Raw genomic sequence first — 14,565 nt, forward strand, 5'->3', positions numbered from 1 at the left:
GTGCCGTGGGAACGTGTACATCCATACGTTATTACTACGACTTTATGGCAAGTACTGTAACCACGCCCGCCCACAGATCTGGCAGGAAAAAAAATCCAGAGAATGGGCCCTCCCCGGTTGTGATTTATTGATGATATTTGTGTATGTGTATTGTATCAATAGTATTAATGCTAGCGTCCTGGCTAATGGTTACCTCATTTAGAGCTGAAAAGCATGGCAAGCTAATTTTAGTTTGATCGGATTGGTTCTTTTGACGGCTTTAACCATTTTGCTGCTTTTTTGCCACTTCTTTTTACCACCTTTGACCCATTTTTGCTCCTTTTTGGGGACATTTTGCCACATTTAACCCATTTTTGCAACCCTTTTGCCACTTGTTGGCCAATTTTGCAATTGTTCGGTCATTTTGTCTCCTTCTTAATCACTATTAACCCATTTTTACCACTTTATTGCAACTTTAACCTTTTTTTGCCACTTTCCTGCCACTTGTGATCTATTTTGCCACCTTTTTGACACTTTCAACCCATTTATGCCACCTTTTTTGACAACTGTCATCCACTTTTGCCTGTTTGACCACTTTTTTGCCCATTTTTATCATTATTAACCCATTTTTACCATCTTTTGTACAACATTTAAGCCTTAAGGCCACTTGTAACTCATTTTTGCCACTATTTTGCCACTTTCAACAAGTTCATGTTCATTTTAACCCATTGTTTGGCCATGTTTTTACCCATTTTTTGCCCATTTCTGACTTTGTTTCACCACTTTTTGCCCAATTTTACCATTTTCATGATCTTTCCAGAAAGCTCTCCCCTTTATCTCACCTTATAGGCTACCTTCACTGTAGCATTTTTTAAAAAGTCTGTTTTGTATCAATTTAAATTTGGTGTGCCTTGAGACTTTGGCTTAACATTAGGTGTGCCTTGGGCAAAAAAGTTTGAAAACCACTGGTCTATTGTCCAGTTTGCAGAGTCTTTGTGAGTCGTCTCCTCAGGTTTCATTTTCTAAGCTGAAAAGAGCGACACCTGGTGTGGTCTTCTGCTGCTCCATCCCATCTGATATTATGCTGTACATTCAGAGATGCTTTGCAGCATTCCTCAGTTGTAAGTTGAGTGGTTCTTTGAATTATTGCTGCCCTTTCTCTGCTCCAAATACTCTGATTATTCTCCTCTTACCTCTGCCATAATCGAGGCATTTTCACCCAGATACTGTAACTTCTGCTTAGTGGATGGTTTCTCTTATTCCCCACCATTCTTTGTAAACTCGTGAGATGGATTATCATGAAAATTCCAGGAGATCAACAGTTTTTTAAAAAACTCAGACCAGCCCATCAGCCACCAACAATTTGAATCCTATACACAGATGAAAGAAGCAAAGCAAAGAGCAGCAGAATTGTTTCTCTCTGTCTAGGTTTCTTATGTGTGTGGTCACATGTCCTTTTGTGCTACAGTTTAACCAACTTAAAGAATGTTTTTTTGTGTTTCTTTGGTATGACTGTAGAATATTTACTTGTATGGAGGAGGTGTTTGCGGGTTTAGATACTATATAGCAACTCAATGGTTTGTCAGTTAAAACAAAGAGCGCATCAGCGAAGGGCTGTGTTCCAGTCCAATGTATTTATTCAAGTACTGCTTTGACTGGCACTTAACTGGTTTATCTGGTGACAAAATGACATAAGTAACAGAATAAGTTCTCAATCACTATTTAAATGATTCATATCGAACAAAACTAACTCTTAACATCATTAACAGTAACAGTAAATAAAGATGATCTATTTAAGGTCATTTATATAAAACAAAGGAAACTCACAAAGCAGGTACACAGTTTAAGTTCCAGTCAATGTTGAGGGATGCACAGGTTGCAGCCAGCTCCACTGTTCTCCAGCAAAGGGGTTTGCAGCAGGTGAGCTGGCTGCTTTTATTATCTCTGAGGCTCCACCAATGCAGGAGCACAGAGACACGTAGAGGAGAGTCAGGAAAGGAAGGGGGATTTTCCACAATGACCTACTGTGTGTCTGTTCATGTTACCTTTTTGGCTAAATCTTTTACCACATATGAAGCAGCTAAAGGGTTTCTCTCCTGTGTGAGTTCTCATATGTTCTGAAAGATGATGCTTTTGGTTAAATCTTCTACCACACTCAGAACAGCTATACGGTCTCTTATCTGTGTTCCCTTTCTTCTTTTCAACATATTTCATTGATTTTAAATGTGACTGGTGTTGTGCTGTCTCCTTCCTGCCAGATCTATGATAAGTCTCAGGTTCTGAGGAGTCTTTAATCTTGACCTCAGTCTCTGGTTGTAAATCTCTTTCTGGATCAAAGTACCTGACTGCCTCTGATCCTCCACAGTCCTCCCCATTAGCTCCTGTTTCCATCTCTTCAGTTTGTCTTTGATGAAGCTGTGAGGACTGAGGTTCCTCTTCAATCTTTACAGAGGCAGGAATAAAAGTGAACTTGTCATTGTCATTGTCTTCCTCTGGCCTTTGAAGCTGCTCTCCATCCTGACTGCTCCAGAGTTGATCACGTTCCATTTTAATGTGTGCGGGTTCAAGAAACTCCTGCTTTATACTGGAGCTCCTTTCCTGCTGCTCAGGGAGAACATCTTCTCTGCTCCCTATTAGCTGGTGAACGTCTGGGGACAGCAACAAAACAAGCAAAAAATATAAACATATGTATCAAGATAAAAGGAATAAAAACAGCTTCTGAAAAATTGTTTTGATTAGTGCTAATTGTACATACATTTTTAAAATCATGATTAGAAACATACACCGTATTTCACCCCCATTTCTGAAATCTCTTTACTGGCTCCCTGTCCCATACAGAATCAAGTACAAGGTCTCCCTCCTCACCTATCAGTGCATCCACAGACATGCCCCCCAATACCTCAAGGAACTCCTCACCCCCCAGACCTCCTCATGCACCCTGCGTTCTGCAACCAAAAACACCCTCCAAGTCCCCAGAACCAAGCTCTGCACTATGGGTGATCAGGCCCTTTTCTCTGCAGCTCTGAGGCTGTGGAGCACCCTCCCTGACCACCTGAGGGCCCCACAAACTGCAGATGCTTTTAAAAGAGACCTAAAAACCTAGTTTTTTACTAAAGCTTTCTGCTAAAATTCTTTTATAGGTTCTCCTCTTAATTGATTTTATAATTTTATCGTATTACTCTTCTGCTCTGTAGCACTTTGAGATTGCTGAAATGTAAAGTGCAATACAAATAAAATGTATTATTATGATAATTACCACATTCAAAATTATTCCACAAATGATATTATTCTCTGATTTTCCTAAATAGTCGATTAAATGACAGTCAGTATAATTTTAGTCATTAACCGTTAGAGCATAATTTAAATTTTATTAAACAAACCTCTGAATGATAACTATTCTTTTTTCAAAAATAAAAAAAATCTCAAAAAGCACTGTTCCACATTATTATGCACAACAAAGTTTTAAAACATTTATAGGTTGTAAAGAAGTGAAAATGGTCATGTGTTGAATTTGCAGCATTAGGAGGTCATATTTACTGAACTCAAAGCTATTTCAATCAAAAACATCTTAACAGGCCAAGTTCCATGTTAACATAAGACCCCTCCTTTGATATCACCTTCACTATTCTTGTATGCATTGAACTTGTGAGTTTTTGGAGAGTTTCTGCTTGAATTTCTTTGCTAGATGTCAGAATATCCTCCCAGAGCTGCTGTTTTGATGTGAACTGCCTCCCACCCTCATAGATCTTTAGCTTGATAATGCTCCAAAGGTTCTCAACAGGGTTGAGGTCAGGGGAGGATGGGGGCCACACCATGAGTTTCTCTCCTTTTATGCCCATAGCAGCCAATGACGCAGAGGTATTCTTGGCAGCATGAGATGGTTAATTGTCATGCATGAAGATCATTTTGCTACAGAAGGCACGGTTCTTCTTTTTGTGCCATGGAAGAAAGTGGTCAGTCAGAAACTCTATATATTTTGCCGAGGTCATTTTCACACCTTCAGGGACCCTAAAGGGGTCTACCAGCTCTCTCCCCATGATCCCGGCCCAAAACATGACTCCACCCCCTCCTTGCCGACGTCACAGCCTTGTTGGGACATGGTGGCCATCCACCGACCATCCACTAGTCCTCCATCTGGACCATCCAGGGTTACACGGCTCTCATCAGTCAACAAGACTGTTTGAAAATGAGTCTTCATGTATTTCTGGGCCCACTGCAACCATTTCTGCTTGAGAGCATTGGTTAGGGGTGGCTGAATAGTAGGTTTATACATGACTGCAAGCCTCTGGAGGATCCTACCCCTAAACCTGTTCTCTGAATCAGCCACAAGTTTCTTCACAGTACGATGACCACGCTTAAGTTTTCCTGAAATATCTCATGTTTTCATACCTTGTCCAAGGCATTACACTATTAGAGGCTTTTCAGCGACAGAGAAATCCTTTCTCTTTCCCATATTGCTGAAACCTGTGGCCTGCTAATAATGTGGAACATCCTTCTTAAGTAGTTTTCCTTTAACTGGGCTCACCTGGCAAATTAATGATCACAAGTGTCTGAGAATGATATGAGAGATCCAAAGAGCCCTGAGACACAATACCATCCATGAGTTTAACTAAAAAAACAAAACAAATAGATGTTTATGACACTAAAATCAAATTTGCATAATAATGTGGAACATGGCGTAATGTACCAAGGCATACTAGGGTCACCGTAATAGATCTGTATCTGTTAATCTTTGGGAAAAAAATAAAAGTTCACATTTTTGAGGGGAAACTTTTGAGGTTGTAGAGTCATGTTTTTACAAGAAACCAAACCCCACTATAAATATAGTTACAGGAAATTTCCATGTTTTAAAGTTGTACATTTTGGCAATATAAACTCAAAAATTTCAAGTTTTTAAAGTCATTAATTTGAAACACTGTCAAGTCAAAAATGTATGAGACACCAAACTGAAAACTGTGGTTGGATATTCCCAGTTTACAGAAATGTCTCTTCTAAATCCAGATGGTAACTGATGATTCCTTCCCTCATCCTCGTTGCTCAGTCTCAGTGAAGTATCAGTTTAGTACGCTCTCATCTGCAGGACACGTACAAGGAAAACAGTCTTGTTCGTGATCATTTTCTTCTGTGGAATTAGCTGCTGTCGACTTTATTTTGGTTCACATAAAATAACAGCTTTAAAATACAACATTTCAAGGTTTTTCCTAGTAAATACACAACTTTTTAAACTTGAAAATGTGAGTTTTTTTCTCAAAAATCAACAAATACACGTTTTTAAAATGGCCCTTATACACTGTCGCAATATTCATAGTTTTATACATAGATCTTTAGGTAAAAACCTGTTATATATGCCTGTTATGTTTGGATTTCTTCAATGAAAACAATTAAAACTGACGTTTACTGACGTTTTTGTTTCTTAGCTACAAGTGTGTGTGTTTATGTGTGTGTTTGTGGGGGTCCCTAAGGAAAAAAGGTTGGGAACCACTGATTTACAGGTATCAGACTGTTGGAAATCAAAAATGCATACAGCGAAAAGTCTACTCTTGCTTGGTCTGAATGAATACTCCTGTCACGTTCAGAATGGCTCACCTTGAGCAGCAGACAATACATTTTCAAAATTATTGCTTAATAGTTCAAAACAAAGGTTAAAATGACGGGGATCAAACCTGTTCTGCATAGCTGGACCTCAGAGTTGAAAACAGCGTCCAGTAGTTTCTGTTGTCGACGGTTTTCCTCTTTAGATGCTCTCAGCTGCTCCTCGTACTCTGCTATCGTTCTTTCCAACAGCTCAAAAACTTCTTCAACAGCAGCATTCAGTCTCTGGTTCACTAAAGATCTCAGAATCTGGACATTAGACATCTTACTAAATATTCCTTTTGTTCTTTTCAGACACTGTCCACTAAAGCTCGTCTGTTCGCACCAAGAGCGCTAAAGCTAACTGTTAGCTTCGTGTTTCCCCAGGCTTTCCCTCAAATGTTAAACTATTTAAAAACAAAGAGAACATCACAGAGATGGCAGCTGAAAATGTTTACGTTCCCTCAAACAAGTTAAGTCAATAGAAGTTGTATCTAACTATAAATGTCTAATATGACGCAGGATGAGACATAGCATGTCGGCAGCGTGATGCACTACTGATTCTCTCTTATTATGGCGGAAAGCAAACAACCTGTGGGTGCATTACTGCCACCTTCTGGTCTGGAAGGCAGGTCAGAGCTGCATTGGTGCAACCGCTTCTGTTTCTTTCTCTTTGATAGCGCAGGGGTTCTCAAACTTTCAAACTTTGCAGCACATTTCTCTCTAGAATACCTTGATAGTCTTGAGATTTCATTGTACCCTGCACAGATTCAAGACACCGTGTGCCAGATGCAGCAAAGCAGCCCCAGAACATAACAGAGCCTCCTCCATGTTTCACAGTAGGGACAATGTTCTTTTCTTGGTATGCTTCATTTTTGCGTCTGTGAACACAGAGCTGATGTGCCTTGCCAAAAAGTTCTAGTTTTGTCTCGTCTGTCCATAGGACATTCTCCCAGAAGCTTTGTGGCTTGTCAACATGCATGTTGGCAAATTCTAGTCTTGCTTTTTTATGATTTGTTTTCAACAGTGGTGTCCTCCTTGGTCGTCTCCCATGAAGTCTACTTTGGCTCAAACAACGACGGATGGTGCGATCTGACACTGATGTACCTTGACCTTGGAGTTCACCTTTAATGTCTTTGGAGGTTGTTCTGGGCTCTTTTGTTACCACTCGTATTATTCCGTGTCTTCGATTTGTCATCAATTTTCCTCCTGTGGCCACGTCCAGGGAGGTTGGCTACAGTCCCGTGGATCTTAAATTTCTGAATAATATGTGCAACTGTAGTCACAGGAACATCAAGCTGCTTGGAGATGGTCTTATAGCCTTTACCTTTAACATGCTTGTCTATAATTTTCTTTCTAATCTCCCGAGACAACTCTCTCCTTCGCTTCCTCTGGTCCATGTTTAGTGTGGTACACACCATGTCACCAAACAGCACAGTGACTACTTGTCACCCTTTAAATAGGCCGACTGACTGATTACAAGTTTGTAGACACCTGTGATGCTAATTAGAGGACACACCTTGGTTGAACATGTCCCTATGGTCACATTATTTTCAATCTTTTCTAGGGGTACCATCATTTTTGTCCAGGCCTGTTTCATGAGTTTTTTTTTTTTTTAATTCTGTTGAACCACAGTTCAAAAGCAATGTCTGATTTTCATTGTTTAATTTTCATTGAATTTTTATTTATTATCACTTTTGTCAGATTCAAGTTATTTCTGTGACCATTGTAGGTTTTTCTTTCATTGACAGGGGGGTACCAACAATTTTGTCCACATGTGTATGTGGGACAAAAGATGGTGCATCCATGTTTTCATTTACTTTGTATGAATGATCAATGTCATTGCACACTGTCCCTTGATAAATAAATAAACACTGGCATAAATGGGCATGAAGTGGCAAAAAATTATTTAAATAAAATTCTATTTAAAAAAAAAAAAGCAAAAGGCAACTAAAATGGGAAAAACACTGCAAAAAGGGCAATTCAAATCAATTCAAAATGGGCAAACAGTGGCAGAAACAGGCAGAAACCGACAAAAATAATGCAAGAAAACTGGCAAAAAATGGGGTAAAAAGCAACAAAATGTGGCAAAACTGTAAAAGAAAAGGCTAAAAATGGCAAAAAGGTGGGCAAGATTAGGTTAAAAGTGGCATAAAGGTGCAAAAAAAGGGAGGAGGGTGGCAAAGAAGCAGCAAAAAGGCAAATTTGGACAAAAATTTGAAAAAAAAAAGCAAGAGGTCGCTAAAATGGGCAAAACATTGCTAAAATATGTCAGAAATGGAAAAAAGGGGCAAAGAATTTGCAAATGAGGGAAAAAGCAGCAAAACATAGTGAAAAGAGCAAAAACAGGATAAAAAGCAACAAAGTTCCAAAAAAATTGGCAACAATGAGCAAAAAGGTGTGGCAATAATGGATGGAAAGAAGTGGTGGTATAAATAATACCAACATCAGAAGCCAATAATAGCTCGACACACTTTTCAGCTCCAACATGAGGTACTTATTAGTAGGATCCCTAGCAGCAATGCTACTGATCCAACGCACATGCACTGATATCATCAATAAATCACAACTGAGGAGGGCCCAGTCTCTTTGTCTGGGTCTCTGGGCCCAAACAAATCTGTGGCTGTTTTCTTTTTTTTTAAATACTTGGGGAAATCATGTGTTTCTAGACCCAGTTGAGCTTTTGCTTTCAAGTGATTGTTGCTTAGTTAATGTCGTGTGTAAACAAGTGTAAAGAATATCAATACATTGCATGAACACTGTGCATTATGACATCCTGCTATTTATATTTTTGGCTTTACAACATCAGTATTTCTAATCCTGGTAAACTGGGGTCTCTGATCTCTCATCTTATGACAACAAAAGTCAATTATATCAAGTGTATATTCATGATTGTGCCATCCCCAGCTGTTGTTTTAAAGCCAGTCCAAGGAGAAATCGTGAAACCCGGTGGAAAAGCTTTAGACTGAAAGGCAGAAACTTGTTTATTATACATATTTATGTTGATATGCTGATGATATAGGCATTTGACAAATCGTATCAACAGAAACAAGCTCCTATGCTGTAAAGGCAAGTGATGGCATGACATAAGGACTTAAATAGTGGAAAAAGACAATTAGTTGAATAGTTATGGTATCATCATACATACTCACTGACCAACACATTACATACTGATAAATATCTGATGTAATAGCTGACACTGCCTGACCTACTGGATATTACCACAGCTGATTTTCAGTCAGTCAGTAAATTGTGTGTTGTGTAGCAGACCCCATCAATCAGCCGACCCGTCTGAAGTTGATCACTTCTTGCATCCAGCAGCATCAAGTCATGCCTTGCAGATAAAGTGTCCTAAGAAGCCTCAAAACCACAGCTTCGGCACTCTGTAACAAGTTCCTGATTTAGCCAATTTACCCGAGTGGGACTTCTCCACTAGTTTTTTCCCAAGGCACTGTCAAACTGGGATTTGGACTCCGAGAAACTGAAATGAAGATGTATCTACATTCTTCTAAATAGAGATGAGATTACCTGTTTTGAAAGCTGATGGCTAAAGAATGATTTATATTGGTGAAATTGTATTCCACAAACATTTCTTGTTGCTTAAATCTTTTACAGAAAAAACAACATTTACATGGCTCCTCTTAATGTGAGTTCTTGTGCTTCTTCAGGACATAAATCAAGATGAATGTTTTATCACACAGTGGTCTCTCAATAGTCCTACTTCTCATGTCACCAAGAGAAATCAATACTTTCTCACAGCTAAAACATTACTAATATTTTCTGGTATTCCAATCATCAGTGCCTTCAGTCTCAGGTTCAGAAAAGTCTTCAGTCTTTACCTCAATCTCTGGTTCTAAATCTCTGTCTGAACCTGAATTCCTAGCTGCTTCTGATCCTCCACAGTCCTCTCCATCAGCTCTTGTGTCCGTCTCTCTTTTCTCCTCAGTTTGCCTCTGAAGAAGCCCTGACCCCTCGGAGCCCTGACCACAAAAAAGCTTGTGAATTTTTAACTGAGAATGCCAAGCAAACTTTTCGTCACAAGCATCGCAGCTGAATGGTTTCTCACCTCTGTGATGTGCCATGTGAAGTGTCAGATATGACTTTGTGGTGAACCTTTTAACACAGTAAGAACAGCTGAAGGGTTTGTGCCTAGTGTGAGCTAGCAAATGTCTGGTCAGATTTTTATTTTGCTTAAACCTTTGACCACACTCGGCGCAGCTGAAGGGATGTGCTTCTGTATGAGTTTTCATGTGTTCTGTCAGATAATATTTGAGGCTAAATCTTTTACCACATTTAAAACAGCTGAATGGTTTCTCTCCTAAGTGGATTTTCATGTGTCTGGTTATACTTTTATCATGGTTAAATGTTTTGCCACACTCTGGGCAGCTGTAGGGTTTCTCTCCTTTGTAGGCTCTTGTGTGTTTTTTCAAATGTTGTTTTTGGGTACCTTTTTCACCACTGTCAGGAAAGGTGTCTAGTTTTTCTCTGGTATGACCTATCAAGTGTCTGGTCATATTACTTTGTTGGGTAAATCTTTTACCACATACAGAGCAGCTGAAGGGTTTTTCTCCTGTGTGGATTCTCATATGTTCTGTAAGGTGACCTTTATGTTTAAACATTTTACCACACTCAGAGCAGGTATGTGATTTCTCATCAGTCATTGCTCTCTTGTTTTTAAGGTCTTCTACTGAGTTTGAAATGGAGGGGTATTTTGTGGCCTCCTTCCAGTCAGCATTGTCATCCATCTCAGGTTCAGATGAGTCTTCAGTCTTGACCTCAATCTCTGGATGCAAATTTCTCTCTGCATCAAATTGCCTGCCTGTGTCTGCTCCCCCACAGTCTTCTCTATCACGTTCTGTTTCCATCACTTCTGTTTGACTTTGATTTAGTTCTGAGGACTGAGATATTTCTTCATCACCTTCACTCTTCACAGGGACAGGTATCAAAGTGAACATACTGATATCAGCCTCCTCTGGCCCTTGAAGCTGCTCACCCTCCTGGCCGCTCCACAGTTCCTCTGGTTCATTTTTGACATGTCGATGTTTCATCATCTCCTGGTTCGGACTGGTGCTCCTCTCCTGCATCTCAGGGAGAACCTCTTCAGTTCTCTCCATCAGCTGCTGGACTGTGGACAGTGATGGAAAAAAAACCTTTGAAACCTAACTTGTTGTTGGCAAAAAAAATCATCACTAAACCTGGCATCAGCTATAATGTCAATATATATTTATCACATATATGACAGAAATATTTCTGCTGGTCAAATCACCAACTACAGGGGAGCAGGTGACCTAGTGGTCAAGGGCTCTCCCTACGTGCACGGGCGGCCGGGGTTCGAATCCGGCCTAAGGCCCTTTACCGCATGTCTCTCCCCCACTCTTGACCCTGTTTCCGACTCTATCCACTGTCCTCCTCTATCTAATAAAGGCACAAAAATGTCCAAAAATAAATCTAAAAAAAAATAAAATAAAAAAAATCACTAACTACACAGGCTACTGTTTCCAATTGTTGAGTTAAAAACTGCCCCTGTGCCAATCTATCTATAAACTTTTTTGTTATGAAGAACCCGAGTCTGTCTTGTACTATTAGTGCCCTGTTATCCTGATTAAACAGCAAGTTTGCTTTCCAGGTTCCTTTAAAGATTCTAAGAATGACCTCAGAACACAGGTGACAAACTCAAGCCCCAGGGGCCAAATCCGGCCCGTGGAACCGTTAAATCCGGCCCCAAGATGGTCTCATATTTCTGTTATAACTGGCCCATCAGTCTGAGGTCTGCAGATTTCCTCAAGAATAAAAATGTAAACGTATCCTTGATGATTTAAGATATCTTTGTTAAGTCACCAAATCTTAAAAAGTAAGGAGTAAAAATATTTGGATAAAAGGTCAGGAATGTGGGAAAAGAAATTAATTTATGTTTTAATTTCACATTTTTCAATTTAGCATCTCACAATTAGGACTCAAACTTAGGATTTTGACTTTTAGTTTCATACTTTTAGCATTTAAACTCAAACTTTTAACTTCTCATATAATATTTTGAGCTTTAAGATTCATAATTCTAATTTTGAAGTGATATTTTGACCTTTTAAACAATTATTTTGTATTTTACCTCATATTTCCAACTCCAAACTGTTACTTCATAATCCCATAGTTTGACCTTTTAGACTTACAATTTAAATTTTTCAATCATACTTCAACTTTTAATTTCATGATTACAAATTTATTTCAAATTTTGACCTTTTAAACTTTCAATTTTGACTTCTTTCTAATATATTTGCCATTAAAAAACATTATTTTTTAATTTCATGTTTTCATCTTTTTGAACTACTAAATTAACTTTTCTCAGATTGTGAGCCTTTAAAAGTGACATTTAACTTTTTAAATGTCAAAATCGTTTATCATCAGTGCTAAGTTTTTGTTTTTTCCATGTTTTATTACTGGTGAAACAAGGTTGGTTTATGGTTAAAAAGGTGACCCTGTTAGGCCCTCAGGTTGGTCCAGAATCCAGAATCCGGCCCCTACTGGGATTGAGTTTGACACCCCTGCCTTAGAAAATCGCATAAACAAAAAAAATCACATGTGAACAGAGTCAGACTAGCGGTAGTTAATTTCTAAAACTTCAGTCCTTAGAAGTTCAAGGAATTAAAACAAAAAAATGTAAATAAATAAAAATAACATTTTAAAAACTTGCACAGAGGTAAATCTATTGATTCGGCCTTAAACTGCAGAAACTAATTTGTATGTCTTACAAGTCATAAATAAAGTTTTGTATGTATGACCTATTACCAATGATTAACTGTTTGAGCAACTATATGCAATTATCAGTATCATGTTGATAATTAGAGCCTGGCCAATTACTGATGCTCATATCTGGCTGATTATTTGCACTTTTTTTTATTAATAACACAGTAAATGTACTAATTAAAAGTGTGCTGCCTTGGCTCCACAGCAAGGTGTGTCTTCCCCTGCTTTATTTTCACACTCCAAAATCCTGCTTAAGGTTCTACATATAACACAGTCTGATTGGCTAGATAACACATGGGTATTGGCCAGTCAAGACTTAATCCTGAGTGCCACTGACATTGTGAGCGTTTGGCATTAGTTTCTGCCAGTGTGTTGCCCTATGATGTTTCTCATGCTGATGGAGCTAGTGCTAAATTATTTATTTTTCTTCATTTTTTTGATGGGGAAATTTGAGTTTTTCCACATTAAGTACATTTTGTAAATCATAATAAATGTACGTCAGTTCCAAATATGGGTTATCGGTCTCATTAATTCAATTACCAGTAATTGGTATTGGTATCAGTCCTGAAAAACCAGTATTAGTAGACCCCTATAGTATCGTACATCCCTATTTTGGTAGTACAAGGTTGATTAATAAAGAAAACACAGCCAGATATTAATGTTAATCAGTGTTATTCTGGGATCCTGTCTGAGGAGCAGCACGTATTGTGAAGAGCCTCGGTGATATTGTTGGTCATGGACTGCCTCTTGCTTTGTCAGGAGTATTTTTTTATAACATACATGTGTTTCTACTGATTTATCATGTAAACAGAGCTTCAGATGTGTCAGACTTGTGGGCACAGACTGCTGTTATGATAATAAACTATGAACACCTGGCCTGGCTAATCGGAGTGATATAGAGATTTACCGGATCAACTCTTCCAGCAGCAGGCAGATGATTTATACATTCTTGAAACTGCATTGGAGATTAGTGCATAATAAAGTGTACACACCTGGTCTGTGTAACTGAACTTCGGGGTTAAAAACAGCGTCCAGCAGTTTCTGTTGTCGATGGTTTTCCTCTTTAGATCGACTAAGCTGCTCCTCGTATTCTGCTATCGTTCTTTCAAACAGCTCAAAAATCTCTTCAGCAGCCGCCGTCAGTCTCTGGTTCACTAAAGATCGCAGCATTCTGACTTTAGACATCTTCACTTAATCTCTCAGGAACTTTTCCTTCAGTCTCAGTCCTTTAAAACTTGTCTGGACGCTCCCACAAGGCTAAAGCTAACTGCTAGCTTAGTATTACGCCAGGCTTTACTTCAAACGTCTGGCATTTTTAAAACAAAAGGAGCAGAAGAGAGATGGTCAGTTTAAAATCTAAAGCTCCCATTAACGAGTTAATCCGAGCCAAAATGCATTTCCGGTGGACTTTGAATGCATTTTGAAGTGGAAGGAGTAGATAGCACGCTAGCATCGCGAAGTACAACTGCCTCCGGCTCTTCTTCTTTTTGTACAATAGTGATTGGCAACTACAGTTTTAAGTCCAACACCGCCGCCTGCTGTACTGGCTGTGGAGAGGACTAGACTATCAGAGGAAAAACCAAAAATGATTATTAAAATCAGACTACACTTCCCTCAGTAACCCAACAAAAAATACAAAGTTTTAATTTTCCTATATTCATGAAAACTGTTATTACACCGCTGTTTACATAACTAGCAGCTATTAAGCGTACCATGTTACTTTACATTAGTGACACGCAGCGTGTTGCTCTTGTTGACTTGTGGCTCTTTTATGATGATTTGTGGCTCTTTATGATGACTTGTGGCTCTTTTATGATGACTTGTGGCTCTTTTATGATGACTTGTGGCTCTTTTATGATGACTTTTGGCTCTTTTATGTCTTCATTCAAAATATTATACCCCAGAAAACCTCAAAATAAAGAAGCTTTGACCTCAGAAATTATCCAATGCATGTCACATTGATCAGTTTATTTCCCACAGAAGGCTTGAATTGTCAAACTTAATTTTCAGCCTTTTGTTTGTTTTTGTTTTTTTTTTTTGTCTGTATTTTTCCATTGCACTTATTTGCAATTTTTGCCACGGTTAGTCCTTTTTTTGCTGCTTTTAGCCAATTTTAGCTGCTTCTTTTTGCAATTTTATGTTATTTTTGCCTCTTTTATTCTGCTTTTGCCCTTTATAACCAGGTTTTGCCTCTTTTATTCTGTTTTTTTGCTATTTGCGTTTTCCTCCTTAACCTTTTTGCCCATTCAAGCTGCCTTTTGCCACTAAATGCCACTT

The 14,565-nt window shown here is 38.7% G+C and overlaps 2 protein-coding genes across 2 annotated transcripts; both read right to left on the reverse strand.

Moving 5' to 3' along the window:
• Nucleotides 1-1,395: 1,395 nt before the first annotated feature.
• On the reverse strand, nt 1,396-6,203 carry LOC121523880 (zinc finger and BTB domain-containing protein 24-like). Its single transcript, XM_041808941.1, has 2 exons — nt 5,643-6,203; nt 1,396-2,627 (listed from the first exon to the last, which is right to left on the reverse strand). Exons 1-2 carry the CDS (start codon nt 5,833-5,835, stop codon nt 1,969-1,971), a joined length of 852 nt encoding a protein of 283 aa, XP_041664875.1. The 5' UTR covers nt 5,836-6,203; the 3' UTR covers nt 1,396-1,968.
• A 2,348-nt stretch (nt 6,204-8,551) lies between these two features.
• Nucleotides 8,552-13,758, reverse strand: LOC121523796 (gastrula zinc finger protein XlCGF57.1-like). Its single transcript, XM_041808846.1, has 2 exons — nt 13,281-13,758; nt 8,552-10,675 (listed from the first exon to the last, which is right to left on the reverse strand). Exons 1-2 carry the CDS (start codon nt 13,471-13,473, stop codon nt 9,321-9,323), a joined length of 1,548 nt encoding a protein of 515 aa, XP_041664780.1. The 5' UTR covers nt 13,474-13,758; the 3' UTR covers nt 8,552-9,320.
• Between the last annotated feature and the right edge of the window lie 807 nt (nt 13,759-14,565).

Source organism: Cheilinus undulatus, linkage group 16 (genome assembly GCF_018320785.1).
Source record: "Cheilinus undulatus linkage group 16, ASM1832078v1, whole genome shotgun sequence".
In the NCBI taxonomy this organism is placed as follows: Eukaryota; Metazoa; Chordata; class Actinopteri; order Labriformes; family Labridae; genus Cheilinus; species Cheilinus undulatus.